Source organism: Nyctereutes procyonoides, unplaced genomic scaffold (genome assembly GCF_905146905.1).
Source record: "Nyctereutes procyonoides isolate TBG_1078 unplaced genomic scaffold, NYPRO_anot_genome, whole genome shotgun sequence".
NCBI classification, from domain to species: domain Eukaryota; kingdom Metazoa; phylum Chordata; class Mammalia; order Carnivora; family Canidae; genus Nyctereutes; species Nyctereutes procyonoides.
Window position 1 is genome coordinate 60,452,047 of NW_026575046.1, and position 20,513 is coordinate 60,472,559.

General features: G+C 52.5%; 1 protein-coding gene across 5 annotated transcripts in view; it reads left to right on the forward strand.

Moving 5' to 3' along the window:
• DLG5 (discs large MAGUK scaffold protein 5) overlaps positions 1-20,513 on the forward strand; it is a 118,395-nt gene that overhangs the window by 87,867 nt on the left and 10,015 nt on the right. For all 5 annotated transcript variants that reach the window (XM_055325329.1, XM_055325331.1, XM_055325330.1 and 2 more), the window contains 14 exons: positions 1,081-1,173; positions 3,053-4,072; positions 4,822-4,945; positions 5,265-5,409; positions 6,792-6,904; positions 7,539-7,628; positions 7,943-8,093; positions 11,724-11,886; positions 12,022-12,155; positions 12,822-12,968; positions 14,203-14,386; positions 15,225-15,373; positions 16,264-16,434; positions 17,266-17,462. In XM_055325329.1, coding sequence (XP_055181304.1) covers positions 1,081-1,173; positions 3,053-4,072; positions 4,822-4,945; positions 5,265-5,409; positions 6,792-6,904; positions 7,539-7,628; positions 7,943-8,093; positions 11,724-11,886; positions 12,022-12,155; positions 12,822-12,968; positions 14,203-14,386; positions 15,225-15,373; positions 16,264-16,434; positions 17,266-17,462 — 2,881 coding nt within the window. The remainder of the gene's footprint in view (positions 1-1,080; positions 1,174-3,052; positions 4,073-4,821; positions 4,946-5,264; positions 5,410-6,791; positions 6,905-7,538; positions 7,629-7,942; positions 8,094-11,723; positions 11,887-12,021; positions 12,156-12,821; positions 12,969-14,202; positions 14,387-15,224; positions 15,374-16,263; positions 16,435-17,265; positions 17,463-20,513) is intronic.

Consider the following 20,513-nt stretch of genomic DNA (forward strand, 5'->3'; position numbering starts at 1 on the left):
CACGTTTTAAGTAACAGCAACAAAAAAATTAAGATACCGCGCTGTTCCACTGGCACAAAGGTCTTTCCCGTGTTACCCCTCTATAGGAATATCCACAACTCTGCCCTCCAACCCTCTTCCTTATTAACCCTTGGCAGCCAGTTTGCTCCATCTGTATAATCTTGTCATCTCGAGGACATTCCATAAATTGAATCATATGGTATGTGTCCTTTTGGGATTAGCTGTTCCACCCAGCATGCTGCCATGAGACCCATCAGGTGCTCAGGGTCCTGTTAGCGTGTTTTTCTTGACGCTGTATTTTCTTGACGCAGTATTCCGTGGTCTGGGTGCATCCCAGTCTAACCATTCACTATCATGCATACGCTTATTTAAAAGAGTGTAACGTATCAGTGAGAAATGTGGACAGAGGTTCAGGCCTAAGAGATTATGAGAATCTTCACGAACAGTGATGATACCGTCTCATCTCACATGACACCTCACAGTTTACAAAGGCCTTCCACACCATGATCTCATTTTTATTTATTTTTTTAAGATTTTATTTATTTGAGAGAGAGAGCGCACGCGCGAGAGAGAACACAAGCAAGGGAGAGAGGGAGAAACAGGGCAGGAACCCAATGCGGGACTTGACCCCAGGACCTTGGGATTATGACCTGAGTTGAAGACAGATGCTTAACTAACTGAGCCACCCAGGCGCCCCACCATGATCTCATTTTTAAGTCTTCAGACCTGGGGGGCAGATGTGTTTGTTTATCTTCCACTCTGTGCGTGAAGCAGTTCTGAGCTGTAGTCAGCACCTCGTATGGTGGGCAGCAGCAAAGCCTGGCTGCCCCCCTGGGGTGCTTGGTGTTCTGGTCCCAGTTCCACAAGCACCTGCCCGTAGCATGATTTTAAGGCCGTGTGTTTTCTTTGCCTCAGATGCCCCTTAACTGGATTTCTCAGGCTTTCCTGGGGAAGGGCTTTCTCTCCTTTGCCAGCTCCAGACTTGGGCACTCTATAGAAGAACCAGACCCACTGTCCAGAACAGACTGGCAGAGACGCTGACCCAGTGGTGGGCCTGACAGGCTCTCTGTCTGGTCCTAGATCAATGGCATTGCACTGGACAACAAATCTCTGAATGAGTGTGAATCTCTGCTGCGGAGCTGCCAGGACTCCCTGACCCTCTCCCTCCTGAAGGTAAGGGCCCCCACCCAACACCGACTCTGCTCTCATCGGCTGTGGGGCAGGCAAGGCCTCAGCTCCGTATACCTGAGCTGCTACTCGGCATCGCTGGGAGTCCTTGAAAACAAGGTATTGATTTATAACGTGCAGGGTGTGCATGAATCCTGACTGGATCCTGGTTTAAAAACCAAAACAAGGGGGATCCCTGGGTGGTGCAGCGGTTTGGCGCCTGCCTTTGGCCCGGGGCGTGATCCTGGAGACCCGGGATCGAATCCAACATCGGGCTCCCGGGGCATGGAGCCTGCTTCTCCCTCTGCCGGTGTCTCTGCCTCTCTCTCGCTCTCTCTCTCTCTCTCTCTGACTATCATAAATAAATAAAAATAAATAAATAAATAAAAACCAAAATAAGACATGAAGGACATTTTGAGGACAGTGGTGTACATTTGAATCTGAACTCAGAGTTATTTTTCCTGGGTACAGTGATGGTATTGGGGTTAAAGGGCCAAATGGCCTTATTTAGGGGAAGTACATGGTAAGGTTGTTAGGGGTGAGATGTCATAATGTTTAAGTTACTTCCAAATGCTCTGCAGTATGGATAGAGAACAGACAATTTGGTAAAATATTGTTGACTCTAAATGGTGGGTTTATGGACATTTATTGAACTTTTCTCTCAACTTTTATACATAGTTGAAAGGATTTATGATAGAAGGTTGAGAAAAATAGGCCCACTCACTTCATTAAGAGATGTTTTTAAAAATTAATGATCTTAAAATTAACAGACTTTTTGGGAGCAGTTTTAGATACAGAAAAGGTGAGCTAGTTCAAGAGTTCTCACCCAGGCCCTCTGCTCTGCTTCCCCTGCTGTTAGCAGCTTACGTTGGTGGGGTTCATTTGTTACAATCAATGAGCTAGTATCAATGTAATATGTTTTTATAAAGTTCATTAATTTTTTAGTAATCTCTACACCCAGCTGGGGCCCCCGAGATCAAGAGTCACGGGCTCCCCCAACCGAGCCAGCTGGGTGCCCCTATAATAGTATCGAAGTCCATAGTTGACAGGAGGAGTCACTCTTGGTGTTGTACATCCTATGGTTCAGACAAGTGTATCCACCATCATAGTATCATACAGACTAGTTTCACTGCCCTAAGAATCTTCTGAGTTCCACCTTTCCTCCCCGTTTCCCCCAAGTCCCTGCAGCCACTGATCTTTCTACAGTCTCCATAGTGCTGCCTTTTCTGGGATGTCACAGTTGGGATCACCCAGTATGTGGCCTTTTTGAATTGGCTTCTTTCAATTCAAAGGAATTATGCATTCCTTGTGCATAGTAATATGCATTTAAGCTTTCTTCCTGTCATTTTGTGGCTTGATAGCTCATTTCTCTTTGTTGCTGTATGATTTAAAATCCTATGAGTGTACTACAAGATATTTTTTTAATCTTTACTTTTTTTATTTTTTAAAAGTTTTATTTATTCATTCATGAGAGACACAGAAAGAGAGGCAAAGACACAGGCAGAGGGAGAAGCAGACTCCCCTGTGGGGACCCTGATGTGGAACTCGATCCCGGGACCCCAGGATCATGCCCTGAGCTGAAGGCAGATGCAAAACCGCTGAGCCACCCGAGCATCCCTTTACTTTTTTATTTAACTATTTTATTAAAATGTAGGCAGGGCATTGTGCAGGCAGCTGCAGATGGTGCTCGAAGTCTCTCCCGTGGTTCATGGTGGCCAGGGCCATGAGAGAGCCTCGCCGGTCAGGGACAGGCGTGCATGCATGTGTGTGCGCGTGCATGTGCATCGGGCCAGCCGTCTTTGGGGTGTGTGTGGACTGTTGCTGACTCTCACTTCCCCTGCGGGGCCTTCCTCCCTGTTTCTCACTCTCTGCCATCCCCACGTAGGTGTTCCCTCAGAGCTCCTCCTGGAGTGGCCAGAACATCTTTGAAAACATCAAGGACTCTGATAAGATGCTGAGTGTCCGAGCCCATGGCCCCGAGGTCCAGGCTCAGAATAAACGGAGCTTGTTGCAGCACAATAACTCCACGCAGACGGACATCTTCTACGCAGACAGGCTGGAGGACAGGCGGGAGCTGGGCCCCCCGGGAGGCAGCAGCTCCTTCCTGCACAAGCCGTTTCCTGGGGGACCCTTCCCAGTCTCCCCCCAGGCCTGTCCCAGCGCCTCCGAGCGCAGCCTGAGCTCCTTCCGCTCAGACGCCTCTGGGGAGCGAGGCTATGGGCTGCTGGATGTGCGCAGCCGGCGACCCCTACTGCCCTTCGAGACTGAGGTGGGCCCCTGCGGGGCGGCCGAGGCCCCCCTGGATAAGGCCGACCCCGAGGGCTCCAACAGTGGTGGGACGTGGCCCAAGGCGGTGCTCGGCTCCACAGCAGGGCCCGAGAAGCTCTCTGTTTATAAGAAGCCAAAGCAAAGGAAGTCCATCTTCGACCCTAACACTTTCAAACGTCCTCAGACTCCCCCCAAAATAGATTACCTGCTCCCTGGCCCTGGGTCTGCTCACTCCCCCCAGCCCTCCAAGAGGGTGGGGCCTCTGACGCCCCCAAAACCTCCCAGGAGGAGTGACTCCATTAAGTTCCAGCACAGACTGGAAACCAGTTCCGAGTCCGAGGCCACTCTGGTGGGCAGCTCCCCGTCCACCAGCCCCCCGAGCGCACTGCCCCCTGACGTGGATCCTGGGGAACCCACGCACACCTCACCCCCTCGCAAGGGCAGGGTCCGTATTGCTTCCAGCTACTACCCTGAAGGGGATGGGGACTCCTCCTACCTGCCCGCCAAGAAGTCCTGTGACGGGGACCTCACCTCCCAGAAGATGGACGAGCTGGGGCAGAAGCGCCGTCGTCCAAAGTCTGCTCCTAGCTTTCGGCCCAAGCTGGCTCCAGTAGTGATTCCTGCTCAGTTCCTGGAGGTAGGGCTCCGTCTGGGGGTGGGGGCGGGAGCGTGGGGAGGGGTCCTGAGCTGGTGTCCCCAGCCTGGTGCTGAGCCCTGAGCACCCACCCAAGGAAAGGGGAGCGGGCTGGTTGGTGGATGCCGGCAGGAAGGAGCCGTCCTCAGGAGATTGGAAAGGGATGTGGGGGGTAAACATGTCAATGGGCGTATGATGCCAAGACAGGAACACTTTCTTGGGTGTGGTGTCTGATTTGCTTTCTCATCAAGAAGCATTTGAACTTGTACAACAAAAGCAGGTGACCTGGACCTGCCTGGCAGGATGTGGGGAGCCATGATAGCACCTGTGACTCTGTTGGCCGGTAGCAGGAGGCGGCTGGCTTGTTTCTGTGGGTGCTGTAGTCATTTCCAGGTGGGAGAAATTGCTCTGAGCTGGAGAACAAATCCGTGCTACTCTCTGCAGGCAAAGACCCTCACACAGCCATGCAAGTTTGGAGGAACAGTTCTATATATGTGCCTGATGGCCTCATGCATCCTACCTCCTGTGCATAATTTACTTGAGAGAACAGGTTCTTTCTCTGTGGTTTTCTTCCAGAGTAGTTTTGAAGGAATTTCTTCCCTTCCAGGTATGTAAGGCAACATGAATGGGCAGTGACCTCCCTGACTGTCCCGTCACGTGTCCCAGTGGGAGAGCTAGTGCTTAGGGCACAGGCTTGCAGACACCTGTGCATTTCCACTTCCAGCCACTGTCTCTTGTCTTTGGTCCTGCAGGAACAGAAGTGCATCCCGGCCAGTGGAGAGCTCTGCCCAGAGCTCCAGGAATGGTCCCCGTACTCACCAGGGCACTCCAGCCGGCACAGCAACCCCCCATTGTACCCTGGCAGGGCATCTGTGGGTGAGTCGTTGGGTGACAAGGAGGGTTCATGCTGGCCTCGCAGGGCTGCTGGTCCCAGGGAGAGCGGAGGCAGTCATTTCAAGGTGCCTCTGTGTGTCCTCAGCCTAGAGGTCCAAAGAACGAGCAGTGGCTGCCCTGTCTGGGATGTTCAGTCTCATATCAGGGACATTTCTTAGCTTCTCAGAGCACCTTCTTCCCACTGCAGCCTGGGAAATAGGAAGCAGTAAAGTGAGTTCCTCCATTGTACAGGTGGAGAAAGCCACTAGCTTGCATAGGCCTGGGGCTGTGGGATGATCGTTCTTACCCAGCGCATTTCTAGGCACCGTTCCCCGGAGTATGACCCCGAGCACCACTGTGAGTTCCATCCTAAGGAACCCCATCTACACCGTGCGGAGCCACCGGGTCGGCCCCTGCAGCTCCCCGCCTGTGCCCAGAGAGGTCGGCTCCCAGGGTTTGCATCCCAGGTATGTGAAGTCAGCCCACACCTCCCTGCACCCTGGCTGGCCAGGCCCACGTGCACATACAGCCACTGGTGCATAAAGTGGTCTGCAGGCAGAGAGTGTCCTTGCGAGGCCAAGAAGGGGCTGATTAGAGCCGCACTGGGGCCCCAGGAAAAGTGAAGTCTGAGGATGCTCTCTTCATGCACCAGCACGGAGCTTATAAAGGTAGAGAGAGAGAGAGAGAGAGAGTAATGGCAGCTGGTGCTTAAGTGCTCACATGCCAGACAGTGTACTGGGACCTTTGTAAACCTCATCTCATTTAAAGGCCACAGCAACCCTGTGAGCCCTGTTGTCTCCGTTTGTGGATGAGGAGACTGAACCTTAAAAGGTGAATGGGCTGGCTCAAGGTCATTCATTCATTCAGTCATTGCAAGTTCTAACTCGGCACCTACTATGTAGCATGGATTGTCGTAGTTCCAGGGGGGATATACAGTGGAGGACGTAATCAGTGAGCTGCTTCTCATGGGATGTTTATGTCTGAGTGTGGGAGGCAGATGAGAAGAGTGAACAGAGGGGTACTGGGTGGTGCTGAGTAACTCTGAAGGCTGCAGCAAAGGGCGACCAGCTAGGTTGCGACTTGGAAGAGGGTGGGGAGTGGACTGGGTGGAGGGGAGGGCCCATGGAAGAGGGGAAGAGGGGGATGCTACCGAGATCGGGAGGCTGAGAGCCAGCTGCACAGGACCTAGGTGGAGTCCCCAGGAAGGCACGCATGGGAGCCACAGCCCAGACCCCTGAGAACAGTGGGCTTGGCTCCTGGGGCAGAGTTGGGAGCTTGGCCCAGGTGCCGTGAGTCAGGAGGAGAGCACAGGTTGTAGGGCACAGATCCTACGGCCATGATGCAGAGGTTGGGTTTTTGTTAGTCTAGGCTTTAGGTAGGGAAGAGATGTCTCATTACGCAGCGAGAAAAGGGCATCACTGGGTCTGATTGTAGACCCACCCGAGATGGGTGAAGCCTGGGCTCTGCGCTCCACTCTTGTTGGCAGCTGGCCTGAGTGAGGTGTGCAGGTCCCTGTCCATCCAGCCTCTCCCACCCATCCTGGAGAAGAGGCTCCACTTCTCTGGGCCCTGGGTTCAGGGCCTGTTTTTCCCGGTGGAAGCCCTTGTGGAAGCCCTTGCTCCTGGTGAGGCCAGTCCCAGTCCAGGGCTGAAGTAGATATGCCGCTCCTCTACCTGCACAGCCCTTTCTCTGTGGGCGGGACCCTCGTTGGATGCTGCCTTTGAGCATGGCAGTCTGCTGTCCCCAGCTACCGGCAGGTGGCTTCTGTGGGCTCCGGGAGGCCTTGGCCCAGGCCGCCTCTAGCCCTGGTCTTCCTCCCAAGCACCTCACTTATGTGGTTCTCTTGCAGCGTCCAGCACCAGGGACGCCTGAGCCTGGACCTGAGCCACAGGTCTGGCAGCGACTACTCAGATATGAGAGCCTCCCACGGGTCCAACTCTCTGCCCTCCAGCGCCCGCCTCGGTAATGGTGCTACTAGAGCCTTCTCACCATAGCGGGGTACTAGCCTTGTTTCCCTCTCCACCTCCATCCTCATGGCCCCACCTCCATATGGCCTGCCCACACAGGCCCTTCCCTGCTTCCACGGCAGGGTGGCCCCATGCTGCCCAGAGAGCGTCTCCTTCAGCCTCTGTGTCTCTTAGGCTTTCCCAGCAGGCATACGGTTGTTCCAGGGAACTCCTTGGCCCACAAGCCTCACTCCCTGTCTCTGAGCCTGTCAGTGATTCTGGGGGTTTCTGTTCCCTTGTGAGGAATGCAGCCCAGAGGCAGAGACTAGCAGTTACCTGATAAAGAGACTCAGGTGGCGCCGCTTCCAGCCACTTGGGGTGGAGGCAGGCAGTCCCCTCTGTCACTTGGGGGCTAGGGTGAGATTTGTGTGACCCTGTTCTGTCCAGGCCTGCACGGTTCACTCAGATAACTGGGTGTTGAGCATCTGCTTTTCTTGACCATTTCACACATAGGCCCCCTCGGGGAGAAGTGGCAGGGCCTGCTTTGCACTTGTTGTGACTGCCTCTTCCCTAAGAGGCACTGACGTGGTGAGGGACTGAGAGTGGTGTTTATACCAGGCCTGAAGTTTTGTTCCCTTATGGCACCATAGGGTCTTCAAGCAACTTGCAGTTCAAGGCGGAACGCATTAAAATCCCGTCAACGCCAAGATACCCTCGGTCCGTTGTGGGCTCCGATAGAGGTGAGAACTCACACCCCCGTCCTCGCCTGCTGGCTTGCTCTGGCCTCGTCCTGCAGCGTCTGGGCGCAGTGCATAACCTCTTCCTCACCTCAGCCAGGCTGTGCGTGCTGGGTGAGCCCAGGCTCAGGCCTGGTGACGTGGGGCTAGACTAGGTAGAAAGGCCGCATGGAGCCCAGCATCTGAATTCGAGGCCATACGTTGTGGCCGAGGCGTGGAGCCACGTGCCTGGATCGCATCTCCGTCTTGGCCTGGGCCATAAGGGAACAGAGATGTGAGATCGCAAAGCCCAAGTTGCTTTGCACCTTTCCTGGCAGGTTCATTGTCGCATTCGGAATGCAGCACGCCTCCACAGTCACCCCTAAACATCGACACCCTGTCCTCCTGTAGCCAGTCCCAGACCTCAGCCTCCACGTTGCCCAGAATTGCTGTCAACCCTGCGGCCCTCGGGGAACGGAGGAAGGACAGGTGAGCACGCCTGGGCATCTGTACCATGGGCACGGCAGTGGGCGACACATCCCTACAGTAGGCTGGGGCTTGGTGGAAGGAAGGGGCCTTGCTGGTAGAAGAAGCAGGCGCGTGGGAGGATTCCAACTGAGTCAATGCCAGGGTGAGACCGCTCTGCTTGGGGTCACTTGGCATTCTCTGGCGTGCTGCCCCAGCCTTTCACCAGGACGCCCTGCAGGTGATGGTGCCAGGAGGTGGGGTGCCCATAGACGGCGAGGTGAGGAGCAGGCTGGGCTCCTGCTGCAGAAGGTCCATGGGAGGTCCACGGGAGGGCTGAGCTGCAGCAAGTGACGCTGGGGATCACCTGGTGGTGAAGATGTGGTGGCACCATGCGCTGTTTCCCTGGCCCTGGATTAAGCACTTTCCATGTGAAAAGTTGTGAAATCCTCACAGCGACCCATGAGCATCTTCGTCATCATCATCATCATCGTCATCAGTTATCTTTTACAGATAAGGAAACTGAGGCCAGAGAGTTGGAGTAACTGGTCTAGGTCACATGCCTGGGGACTGGGCTGCCTTCCTTAGAATCAGGGCTCATTCTTATTCTTTGCTTTCTGGCTCCAGAACACACCTGTACCACTTGTTCCCTCCCAAGCTGTTTATCGTGAAATAAAATATGCATAGAAAAAAAGTATGTGAAGCGTAAGAGTGTGGCTTAGCCTTCTAGTCGTTCATTTTGAAATGTTGGCCAGTGTGCGGAGATTTCAGGTTAGCTTGAGGCTGGAATCAGTCCAGACGTGCCTTCTCTAAGGGGTCCCTCACTTCCCCTACAAGCTCTGCACACCTCACCCACCTCTGTTGTTCTTCAGAGTAGAACTGACCAGATCGTATTTCTAGTTAAGAGGTCCTATCTCGATTGTAAGTCTTCAGGAGATCTGATTAAACAGGAGCTTGCTTTTTATTTAATCACTTAAAAGGAACAGGGCCACTCTTGTCTACTCAAATCCAGAATGCCGAGGGCCCTCATCGCTGTGAGCCGTGAAAGGAACCCTGCAGGGTGGGCTCTGCATTAAGAAAATGATTTGAACTGAAACATCTGAACTTGTAAGGCAACCTAACAACTCCCCGGACAACCAGCGAATATTAACTGGAGCATAGAAGTTGCTCCTATACTATCTATAGGACAGCAGGGGATGCAGATGCAGTTCATGTGGCACATCTCACCCACGTGATGCTCCCCAAGTCCTGGGTCACTTCACCCCAGCTCAGGTCACTGAGGAGTGAGACCTTCCACCAACTCAGGCGGGTTCCTTAGAAGCAGAAAGGACCTTGACACCTGCCATCAGGTGTCCCCATAGTTAGCTTCCCACAGCGTCCAGAGAACAGGGCCTGCTCTGGGAGAGGCGAGTGTCCGTGCTCCTGCCCTCAACGGTGCTTCGGGTCCGGTCAGAGGCGTAGTTATCATGTGTGATCCGACTGAAGGAAAGACAACCTGCTTTCCTCCTGATTCTAAAGTACGTTATCATGTAACTTCTCATTAGCAGAATCCAGAAAGATGAGGAAAGTAGAAAGAAGAAAAGTCACGTGTCCTCTCCTCAGTTGCCCTTCCCCTTTTGCTAAGCGTATATGTGTGTATGTTTAAATGCTTGTTTTATAATTTGCATTTTTTTGTACGTGAACACTCTCTCATTTCACGGTGCTTGTAATATCACAAAGTGTGCTTTTATAAACTCTTTGACTACACAGCCTTATTCTGAGAAAACTTTTGTGCATGTTAAAAGAAATTTATTTTTTTATTTTTATTTTTTTAAAGATTTTTATTTACTTATTCATGAGACACACACACAGAGGCAGAGACACAGGCAGAGGGAGAAGCAGGCTCCCTTCGGGGAGCCCGATGTGGGACTCGGTCCCAGGACCTCGGGATCACGACTAAGCCAAAGGCAGATGTCCAACCACTGAGCCACCCAGGTGCCGCTGTTAATAAGAGATTTAAATCGTTTAGGAGATCAGAAAGTAAGGATTGTCCCAAGTCCCCTCACCTGGAGGTGCCTTCATAGAAGGGTCCTTCATAGGAACCTCTCCGTGTGTGATTGGCCTTGCATCTTTGTACAGATTTATAGAAGTGAGATTATGCCCACCTGTCTGCTCACACATCTCTCCCTGCTGATAAATCCTGATCCGTATCATTCATAATGGCTTTGTATGACGCTTACTGGGATTCAGCTACCTGCTGCTTTATTGAGATAGATGTAGGTTTTGGAGGTGGAACACAGGAAGGGGTTTTCAGTGGGGACTGAGGAGCACCAGACTCAAAATGAGCTCTGCCTGCATCTGCCATGCTGTCCTTTAATGCCGGCTGGGGGTATGAGGACGGTGTTGGTTGCTGCTGGTTAAGGGTTCTTACGACTCCAAACTGCCTGGCACTGTGGTATGTGATGGGTCTGCAAGTTACAGGCCAGGGATAAGCGTCTGAGCCACAGGATCAGAGAGGGCCTCGCGGCATGAGTGAGTTTGGGAAGCGGAGAGAGGGTGGGAGAGGTGAAGGGACAAGTCAGAAGGATTTTCATCTCAGGCTGCCAGAGGACTGGGCCCTGGGTAATGGGTCCCAGGCTGAGGCTGAGTTTGAGAGATTGCTGTGCCTCTGGGTAGTGAGGGGTGGCGGGCAAGGAGGTAGCTCAGCAGCCTGCCGGTCCATCACCATGTGAGCTTGTCCCTACCCTCGTGCTCGGGAGGGTAGCCCAAGGACGGGGTGCTCCAGCTGGCTCCTCCCTCCGCCTTTGGCTGTAATTTTGTCCCAAGAGGAAGAGCTTAGGGCAGCGTGCAGCACAGTCCTCACGGGACGGCTCAGCATCACTTGGGTGCCTTTCTGTCTGTTAGGTTCTAGGCATCTGTCCTCCTTTTCTGAGCATCCCTCTTTTCTTTCTAACTTTTTGCACCTTCCAGGTGTCTCCACCACCACAGATCCCTCCTGAGACTGCCCGTGGCCACCAGGCCCAGGTTCTCCTCCCTGAGGAGTCTGAGGTTGGCCTGACATGAGGCCCCTGCCCTTGTGCCCTCGTGCCCCTGGCACGGTGGACAGCTTCCCCCCAGGCCAGCAAGTGCATGGTCCTCGCCTTGCTCCCAGCCTCCCCGCTCCCTTTTTAATGGCTTGGGTTTGCAGTGGCTTAATTTCCATGGTCATTGTACATCACTCTCTACTGGTAAATATAAAAACTGATACTGTATATCATTTCTTCTGGGTGACTATCATCCCAGGAACCACTTCTTTTCCTCCTGGGGCATCCTGAAACCCCACCAGGGTTTGTTGATAGCACATTTTGTTGTGGCAACTCCTCTCATATTATGAAACTTTGTGCTTTCTCCCTGCCTGTCAGTGTTTATAGTTTATAAGGACCATTCTTTGTGTCTTTGGGGCTGGGTGCTTCTGTTGCCATTGGGTGGTGTTGTGTTTGTATTGCATGAGGTTCTGGGAATGTGTATCACTGCCATACAGAGGTGGGGTCATCACATTCCCATCCAGCTGCGTCATTAGAGGAGCATCTGGCGGTCCCCGCCCCTTTCTGCGTAGCTGGTTGCATGTCTGACCTCCGATTTGCCCCAAACATTTCCATTGTGTCCGAGTCCCCACACTGTTGGCTCTCTTCCAAGGCCCTATGTGGAGGAGCCACGCCATGTCAAGCTGCAGAAAGGCTCGGAGCCACTGGGCATCTCCATCGTGAGTGGAGAGAAAGGCGGGGTCTACGTCTCCAAGGTGACAGGGGGGAGCATCGCTCACCAAGCTGGCCTTGAGTACGGGGATCAGTTACTTGAGGTAGGCGAGAACTGCCCCTCCTCACTGCATCCTTCTCTCCCACCTCTCCCCTGCTCCTCCCTTCTTCGGGAATGCTGTGCTCCCCCCGTCCCCAGCTCCCATGACATCACTGAGTGTGCTCTGGATGTTTCCTAGTTCAACGGCATAAACCTGCGGAGCGCCACGGAGCAGCAGGCCCGGCTCATCATTGGGCAGCAGTGTGACACTATCACCATCCTGGCCCAGTACAACCCACACATGCACCAGCTCAGCAGCCACTCTCGGTCCAGGTGAGGGCCTGGGCCTCCCCAGGGGGGCCATCTGGGCCAGGGGAGGACAGATGGTACAGCCAGGATGCCAGCTGTGAGTTCTGGCCATTCAGCTGCCCTAAGAGGAGAGGTGGCCAGCCCTGCATTTTGGAAAAAACACATATAGGAGGGGGAAGATGCGAAGTAGGATACCTGAGGTGTGGGGTGTGGAAGCACGCACAGCAAGAAGCCCCCCGACAGGTGTGTGGAGCCAGGAACCGAGGCCCTGAGGGTGGGATTCTCATGCAGAGTGTCCTCACACGCTGTCTGTATCTGCCCCTGAGCTGTGGGTTGCCAGGCGTGTGAGAGAAGGGGGAGACGTGCCCCGCCATGCAGCATTGCACAGCTCAGCGAAAGGACAAGATGTACAACAGAGGAAGAGGGACAGTGAGTGTGTGGGCCTCCAGGCCGACACCTGAATTCAGAGAGGATCCCCAAGTTGAGGACAGGTGAGGGGAAGAGGGCAGGCCGATCCTGCAGGGTCAGCGACCTGAGTCCAAGCTCCCAAGACGTCTGCTCTTCTCGGGGCTCGGAGCCATGTGACCCAGTCCCTGTTCAGAGCCCAGCGCTGGTCACCACCTGAGGGGGTGGCCATGGACAGCCGAGGACTGTGAGCCGCTCCTTATTCCTCCTGACCTCCATTCCCAGCTCCCACCTGGACCCTGCCAACACTCACGCCGCTCTCCAGGGCAGCAGTGCCCCCACCCCGGAGCATCCCTCTGTCATTGACCCGCTGATGGAGCAGGATGAGGGCCCTGGCACCCCCCAGGCCAAGCAGAGCACCCCCAGTTCCAGGTCAGCAAATCCTTGCCGTGAGCCTCCCATCTGTGCACCCTGGCCCAGGGGGGTGGGAGGGTGGGCGGCCATGTCTGTGGCCCGAACTCATCCTGCTGCCGTCACCTGGGCTGCAGGCCATATAGCAGGTGTCAGGATTTGGGATGGGAAGCATGCCATTCCTTTTTTCCTCTCACCCTCCTGCCCTTTCTCACTTTCTTGTTTTCTCTCTCTCTCTCTCTCTCTCTTTTTTTTTTCTCATTGACTTGTTCTTAGCTCTGCCTCTCTCCTTTTCTCCTCTTTTTCTCAGTTACTCGTTTTCTCACTCTGTCTTTAGACAGAATTCCACAGTCACCACCCAGCCAGGCCCTGGGCTGTGGCCACCATCAGCAGTCGCCCCCAGGGAGCTCCAGGTTTAGAGGGTGACAGGCAAGTGTCCAGGCGTGTGCAGCACGTGCTGGGAGGGCCAGTACAGGCCACGACGGAGCAGTCAGCGAGAGTGTGGCAGGGAGCAGTGACAGTTAAGTCAATGCGTTCAGGGTGAGCAGGGGTCAGCTGTGCATACGGTGGGTGTGGAGAGAGGTCAGGAGGAGGCAGGCACGCAGCAGCCATCCCGTCATCCTGGACAGAGCTGTTTCCTTGGCCAGGGAATGTAGCCAGCCCTGTGCTCTTTGCCCTGGATCCATCACATTGGGACTTGCCTGCTGGAGTCACAGCTGGCCTGTCCCCTGAGGTCCCCTCATCAGTCCCCGTCACCGTCCTATTTCCTCTTCCCGGTGTGCTTGCCGGTGTCTCCCTCGCTGCTTTGTGAGCTCCTTGACGGCACGCGGCCCCCTCTTCATGCTTCAGCACAGTCTCTGGGCCAGAGAAGCTGCTCTGCAAACCTTGCCAAGTGGTCTGTGGTGCCCTGGACTGTGAGGCCAGCTCTAATTTTTCTTAGGCAGAGCAGGGTTAGGAGAACAAGTGCAGTCCAGCTGGGAAGAGAGGCCGCCCATGGCACTCGACTGACAGCTGGGCCAGAAAGCAGGGGCATTTATTTCTGTTCGATCCCCCACTGGCTCTCTCAACTGGGGCCATGTTTTCACCTCGACAAACCTCAGCATCCAGCCCGTACACTAAGTCACTAGAACCAGAGCCCAGATGGGACACCAGGAGACCTCAGAGGAAAACTGTCAGGGCGTTAGGCACCCTGTAGTCTTTGACACCCAGCTTGCCGCCATGTGTGATTGAGGGACTTTATTTTCGTTCCCTGAAGGATGGTGGGAGATGCCAACAAGAAGACTCCAGAGCCACGCGTGGTCTTCATCAAAAAGTCCCAGCTGGAGCTTGGAGTCCATTTATGTGGAGGGAACCTGCACGGGGTGTTTGTGGCTGAGGTGGAGGACGACAGTCCTGCCAAGGGCCCTGACGGCCTTGTGGTGGGGGACCTCATCCTCGAGGTGAGTTCTGAGCAGCCGGTGGCACGGGAGGCAGAGAGCATGGCCTCCTGCCTGGTGCCCCTGTTGGTGTTGAATGCTGCCAGGACCCTCGGGGCGGATCACAGGGCTCTGGTGACAGGAGGGAATTGGGAGGGAGAATGCTCTGCCATGTCAGCAGCAGGGCCGTGCTCTGATGGATCTCCTGTTCCCTGGGTCTCCTGTTGAGGGGCAAGGGGACTTCACAGGAATTCAAAGACACAAGTAGCTTTGTTTTTTAATTATTATTTTTTATTTAAATTCCATTTGCTAACATGTCCTATAACACCCGGTACTCGTCCCGTCACATGCCCTCCTCGGTGCCCGGCACCCAGTCACCCCGTCACCCCATCCCCCCACCACCTCCCCTTCCACAACTCTTTGTTTCCCAGAGTCAGAAGCCTCTCCTGGTTTGTCTCCCTCTCTGATGTCTCCCCACCCAGGTTCCCCCCCTTTCCTTATGGTCCCTTTCACTCTTTCTTATATTCCCCATAGGAGTGAAACCATAAGATGATTGTCCTTCTCCGACTGACTTATTTCCCTCAGTGTAATACCTTCCAGTTCCATCCACGAAAGACAGAAATAGCTTAAACAAGATGAAGTGCTGTGTTTTCATAGCCCTAACTTGCTGGGAGATTAGCACAGGGTTTCTCGTGGGACAAGCTGTTGGGGGCAGAGGACTCAGCCTTACCTGCAGAGGCGAGGCAGGCAGATTCCCAGTTAAGGGGATCTTAAATCTGCCTTCTCCCCCTACTGCCCTGTCAGGGTGCCCAAGCCGTCTCTGGCTTCTGCCGTCTGACCTCAGTCCCCTGTCCTCTGGCAGTATGGCAGTCTGGATGTGCGCAACAGGACGGTGGAGGACGTCTACGTGGAGATGCTGAAGCCCAAGGACAGTGTCCGTCTCAAGGTGCAGTACCGCCCTGAGGAGTTCACCAAGGTCAAGGGTCTGCCTGGAGACAGCTTCTACATCAGGTACCAGGGGCTAGGAGTTCCAGGTATTCGGGGCCAGGGGAGGGGCTTCCTCAGGAGACTGGTCCTGGTGAGTGTCTCTGCAACAGAGAAAGTGAGACCATGGTCCTTGTTGCATGGGCCCCAAGCCACGTGCTCACAGTGAGATGCATGTGACTTAGGAAAACTTCACTTGAGGACTTGTAGGACCACATAGGGCTCCCTATTTAGGGTTTGGGGCTTGGGAAATTTTGAGGCTGCAGAGCCCCATTTTCCTGTGCACTGTGCTCCTCTCCTGGTCTGCCCCGATCCATGGCTGCAGATCGTCTGCAGGGTGTGTGAATGTCAAGGCATGCACGTGCCCAAAGTGCAGTAGGACTTGTGTGCAGGCCAGCCCAGCCACCAGGTGTTTTCTAGAGGGACTCTAGCTTCCTTCGTGTTTCCTAAGTTCTAAGGCCACAGAAAGGAAAAAGCACTAATCAGTTGTGTACTGTGAGATACGGTCTCTGTCTCTAGGCCACCCTCCTTGGTAGGAGATGAGATTTCCATCCTGAGGAGTTTCCCTTCTGTAGGAACCATTGACCTTGACTCGGGAGATAAAGGCCCGTTTGGAAGGCGGGATATGGTTCTGGTCCTTGGCAAGAAGTTCTTTATCTGATGGGTGTGAGGCAGCCCTCATTGCCAGGGAGCCTCAGTCTCAGGGGAGGCAAGACAACTTTGTTCTGTTACTGAAGCTGAGGCTCCCTTCTTTGGGAACTGCTCCCAGGATGGGAGAGGTGGGTACTGATTGTGGTCCGGGGAAAGCGCAGAGCAGGAGAGCTGTCCAGGAGACTGGCTGCCAAAGTGTGTGGCTGGCTGGTCCTCCACAGTCCAGAGCCCCCTCCTGATCTGGTTCCCTCTGTCACCTGCTCCAGGGCCCTGTATGACCGGCTGGCGGAGGTGGAGCATGAGCTGAGCTTTAAGAAAGATGACATCCTCTACGTTGATGACACCTTGCCTCAGGGTACCTTTGGGTCCTGGATGGCCTGGCAGCTAGATGAGAACGCCCAGAAGATGCAGCGTGGGCAGATCCCCAGCAAATACGTGTAAGTGGCCATGTCTGGGCTTGGAGGGGGTGGCGCCAGCCCTGGGGCTGTCCCACAGGATCGGGGCTCACACTGCCATGCATGCTGGCTTCTGGTCTGCACACTTCGCCCCAACTGCTTGTCGAGGAAGCTGCTCCTAGCACAGTTCAGTGCTGTCCATAAGTCAGTGCTACACGGGAGCACGGTGGCAACTTAGGAAATGCAACTTTTTAATTTTAACAGATTTATTGAGATACACTCATACACCATGCAGTTCACCCGAAGTGTCCAATTCGGTGGCTTTCAGTGTACTCTGAGCTGTGTGCCACCATCCCCGTGTCATTTCAGAGCACTCTCCTCAGCTCAGAAGCAGCCCTGCCCCTGTTAGCTCTCCCATCGGCCTTTCCGTCTCTCCTGCCCCCTCCCACTGGACACAGCCCCGACTCTACCTCTGTCCCTGTAGATGTCCCTGTTCTGGGCTTTCATGTGAATGTGGCCTTCTGAGCCTGCTCTCTGGCACTTGGCATAGCATTTTCAAGGTTATTCCATGTTGGTGTGCATCCATGTTTTTTGTTCCTTTTTGTGGCAGGAAGCCCCGCTTGTCATGACACCAGGTGAAGGCTGTCTTAGCACTTCCATTTGACACTCACCTGAGTACAAATTTGTCTGCTCTGCAAGCATCCCCCACGGCAGTGGTACCAAGGGGTCCTCAGTGGTGTGGGTGGGTGGAGTAACCAAGAGACCTGCTGAGGAGCATTGGAGGAGTCTGGGGTCCTGGCGAGCAGGGCGGGGTGTGTGGGAGATGCTCAATCACTAGGCCCTTCTCAGGACCACCCTTCCCTGTGACCGCAGGATGGACCAAGAATTCTCCAGGAGACTCAGCATGTCTGAGGTCAAAGATGACAACAACGCCGCAAAGACACTGTCAGCGGCTGCACGCAGATCCTTCTTTCGAAGGAAGCATAAGCACAAACGCAGCGGGTCCAAAGATGGGAAAGACCTCCTTGCCCTGGACACCTTTTCCAACGACACCATTCCACTCTTTGAAGGCAAGTGGCTGAGCTCACTTTTCCAGTGGCTCTCAGAATTAGGTTTGCCATTGACACCGGCTTAGGCAAGATAGAGGTCCACCCTGCTTTTGCATAGGAGTCCTTGTCTCGGTCGGGGTGGTCGTTGTCCTCAGGGGCTGCCGTCTGCAGGGCACGGCTTCCATGGTCAGCACGTGACGTTGCAGCTCCAACTATCAGATCATATTCAGTCAGCAGGAAAGGAGGATGGGGCAAAGTGTGCAGTTGAGTGTGCCCCTTTAAACCACTTACTTGGGAGTCCCACCCTGCGACATCTCCTCACATCTCACTGGCCACTGGCATCTGCAGGGTTTCAGCTGGTGCAGTGCTGCCCTCAGTACCCTAGGTTCTATAGGAGGGAAGAAAGGAAGGATGGGTACTGGATGGGCAGAAGCAGTCTCTGCACAATGCGTTGCTTCTCATTTCTTCTGGGGTTATTATGGGCTGTTTGGGGGTGACCAAGAGCCACCAGTCTCTGCAGTTCTTTGGCCTTTTCTGGCTTCACTCCTGTGTCCACGAATGATTCTTACAAGATCTCCCCGGGCTAGGCACTGCACCAGGGCCAGAGTGGCATATTAGGGAGTATTAGACGTCCCCTGGCAGATTGCCCTTGTGGAGCGGGTACTTTTGTCCTGTAAAGCAGGAGGCTCTTGTGACTGCTGCTCATGGGGTTGCTGGTGTGTGTCCAGCATTCTAGAGTGTTGCCCTCCCAGGCAGGCAGGCGACAAAGGGTGGGCAACAAGCAGCTGATGATAGGACAGCTAGTTTCTTCCTTCCCTGCTCCCATTTTTATTGTTTAAATTAAGGCCCTGGCGCTGGGAGTTGAGTGTACCCCACCCTTGTTCGGGGCCCATTGTCACTCTGTCAGAACACAGAAGGCAAACCCCAGCCAGTAGGTCCACATCTGTTTCTATGTGGCCTGGAGCTAAGAATGGATGTTTACATGTTTAAACGTAATGTAAGAATGTCTTCAAGTGCAGACACCTTTTGGCAATAACAATTGCTTGTTTTTGTTGTTTTTTTCCTTTCTGCAAAAAAAATGCCATTGGGATTTTCAGAGGGATTGCGTTGAATCTATAGATTGATTTGAGTAGTGTGGACATTTTAATAATATCGAGTCTCCCAGTTCACGAGCACAGGATGTCTTTCCATGTATTTGTACCTTTTTTGATTTTTTTTTTTTTTTTGCAGTATTATGTAGTTTGCAGTTTACAGATCTTTTACCTCCTTGGTTAGGTGTATTCCTAAGTATTTTATCCTCTGTGATGCTATAGTAAGTGGGTTTATTTTCTTCACTTCTTTTTCAGAGTGGACATTGTTAGTGTGTAGGAATGAAACTGATTTTTGCATGTTTTGATTTTGTATCCTGAAACTTTGCCGAACTCATTAGTTCTAACAGGGTGTGTGTGTGTGTTCTCTTGGGTTTTTACCTCAAGATCATGTCATCTGTAAGCATAATTGTACTACTTGTTTTCCACAGGGGATGCCTTTTTTCTTTTTCTTGTCTAATTGCCCTGGCTGGGATTTCCAGTACAGTGTGAGATAGTAGCGGAAAGTGTGGGCATCCTTGCCTTTGTTTCTGATGTTAGATGGCAGCTTCCTGTCTTTTGCCATTGAATATGACATTAGCTACAGGTTTTTCATATATGGCTAGTGTTCTGTTCAAGTAGTTTCCTTCCGTTCCTACTTTGTGGAGTATTTTGATCATGAAGGGGTATTTAATTTCATCAGATGCTTTTTCTGTGTCAGCTGAGATGATCATGTGGTCCTTCATTTTGTTAATATGGTGCATGATGCTGATTGATCTTCGTACGTTAAGAACCATCCTTTCAGGGATCCCTGGGTGGCTCAGGGGTTTAGCACCTGCCTTCGGCTCAGGGGCGTGATCCTGGAGTCCCGGGATCGAGTCTCACATCGGGCTCCCTGCATGGGGCCTGCTTCTCCCTCTGCCTGTGTCTCTGCCTTTCTCTCTCTCTGTGTCTCTCATGAATAAATAAATAAAAAATCTTAAAAAAAAAAAAAAACAAAACCATCCTTTCATTCTAGGTATAAATCCCACTTGATCGTGGCATATGATCCTTTTCCTGTGTTGCTGAATTCAGTTTGCGAATATTTTGTTGAGGATTTTTGCTTCTACGTTCATCAGGGATATTGGTCTACAGTTTGCTTATTGTGTCTTAGGATGAATTTGGAAGTGTCCCCTCCTCTTCAATTTTTGGAGGATTTTGAAGAGGACTCGTATTAATTTTTTAAGTGTTTGGTAGACTTCTCTGGTGAAGAAGCCATCTTGTCCTGGGCTTTTTCTTGCGGGGAAGTTTTCTATAACTTGCTGTCTCCTTGCTTGGTATAGCTCTCTTCAGCTTTTTTTTTTTTTTTTTTTTTTTTTAAATTTCTTCATGATGTAGTCGTGATAACAGTCTATGTTTCTAGGAATTTATCATTCCTTCCAGGTTGTCTGGTTTACTTACATGTTAATTGTTTGTAGTTTGCTATAAGCTGTGTCCTTACTATGCCCCTTTCTTCTTATTTCAGTGATTTAAGGCTTCTCTTCATTTTTCTTCATTATTCTACCTAAAAGTTTGTAAATGTTGATCTTTTCAAAAAACCAACTCTTGGTTTCGTTGATATATTTTCTTTCTAATTGTTTTTCTATTCTCTATCTCTGCTCTTTATTCTTTCCTTCTGCTAATTTTGCGTTTAGTTTGTTCTTTTTTCCCCACCAGATTCCTCCAAGTGTGAAGTTAGGTTGTTGATTTCCTTTTTCTCAACATCAGCATTTTTACCACTACAAACATCCCTCATAGTACTGCCTTTGCTGCATCCCCTAAGTGTCCGTATGCTGTGGTTTTATTTTCATTTGTCTCCAGAAGTGTCCTGAGTTGTCCTCTGTTTTTTTTTTTTTTCTTGGACTCCTTGGTGGTTTGAGCATGAGTTGTTTAATTTCCATGCAGTGTCTATTTCCCTGTTTTCCTTTTGTTGTTGATTTCTAGTTTCTTTCCTTTGTAGTCAGAAAAGATACTTTGCATAGTTTCA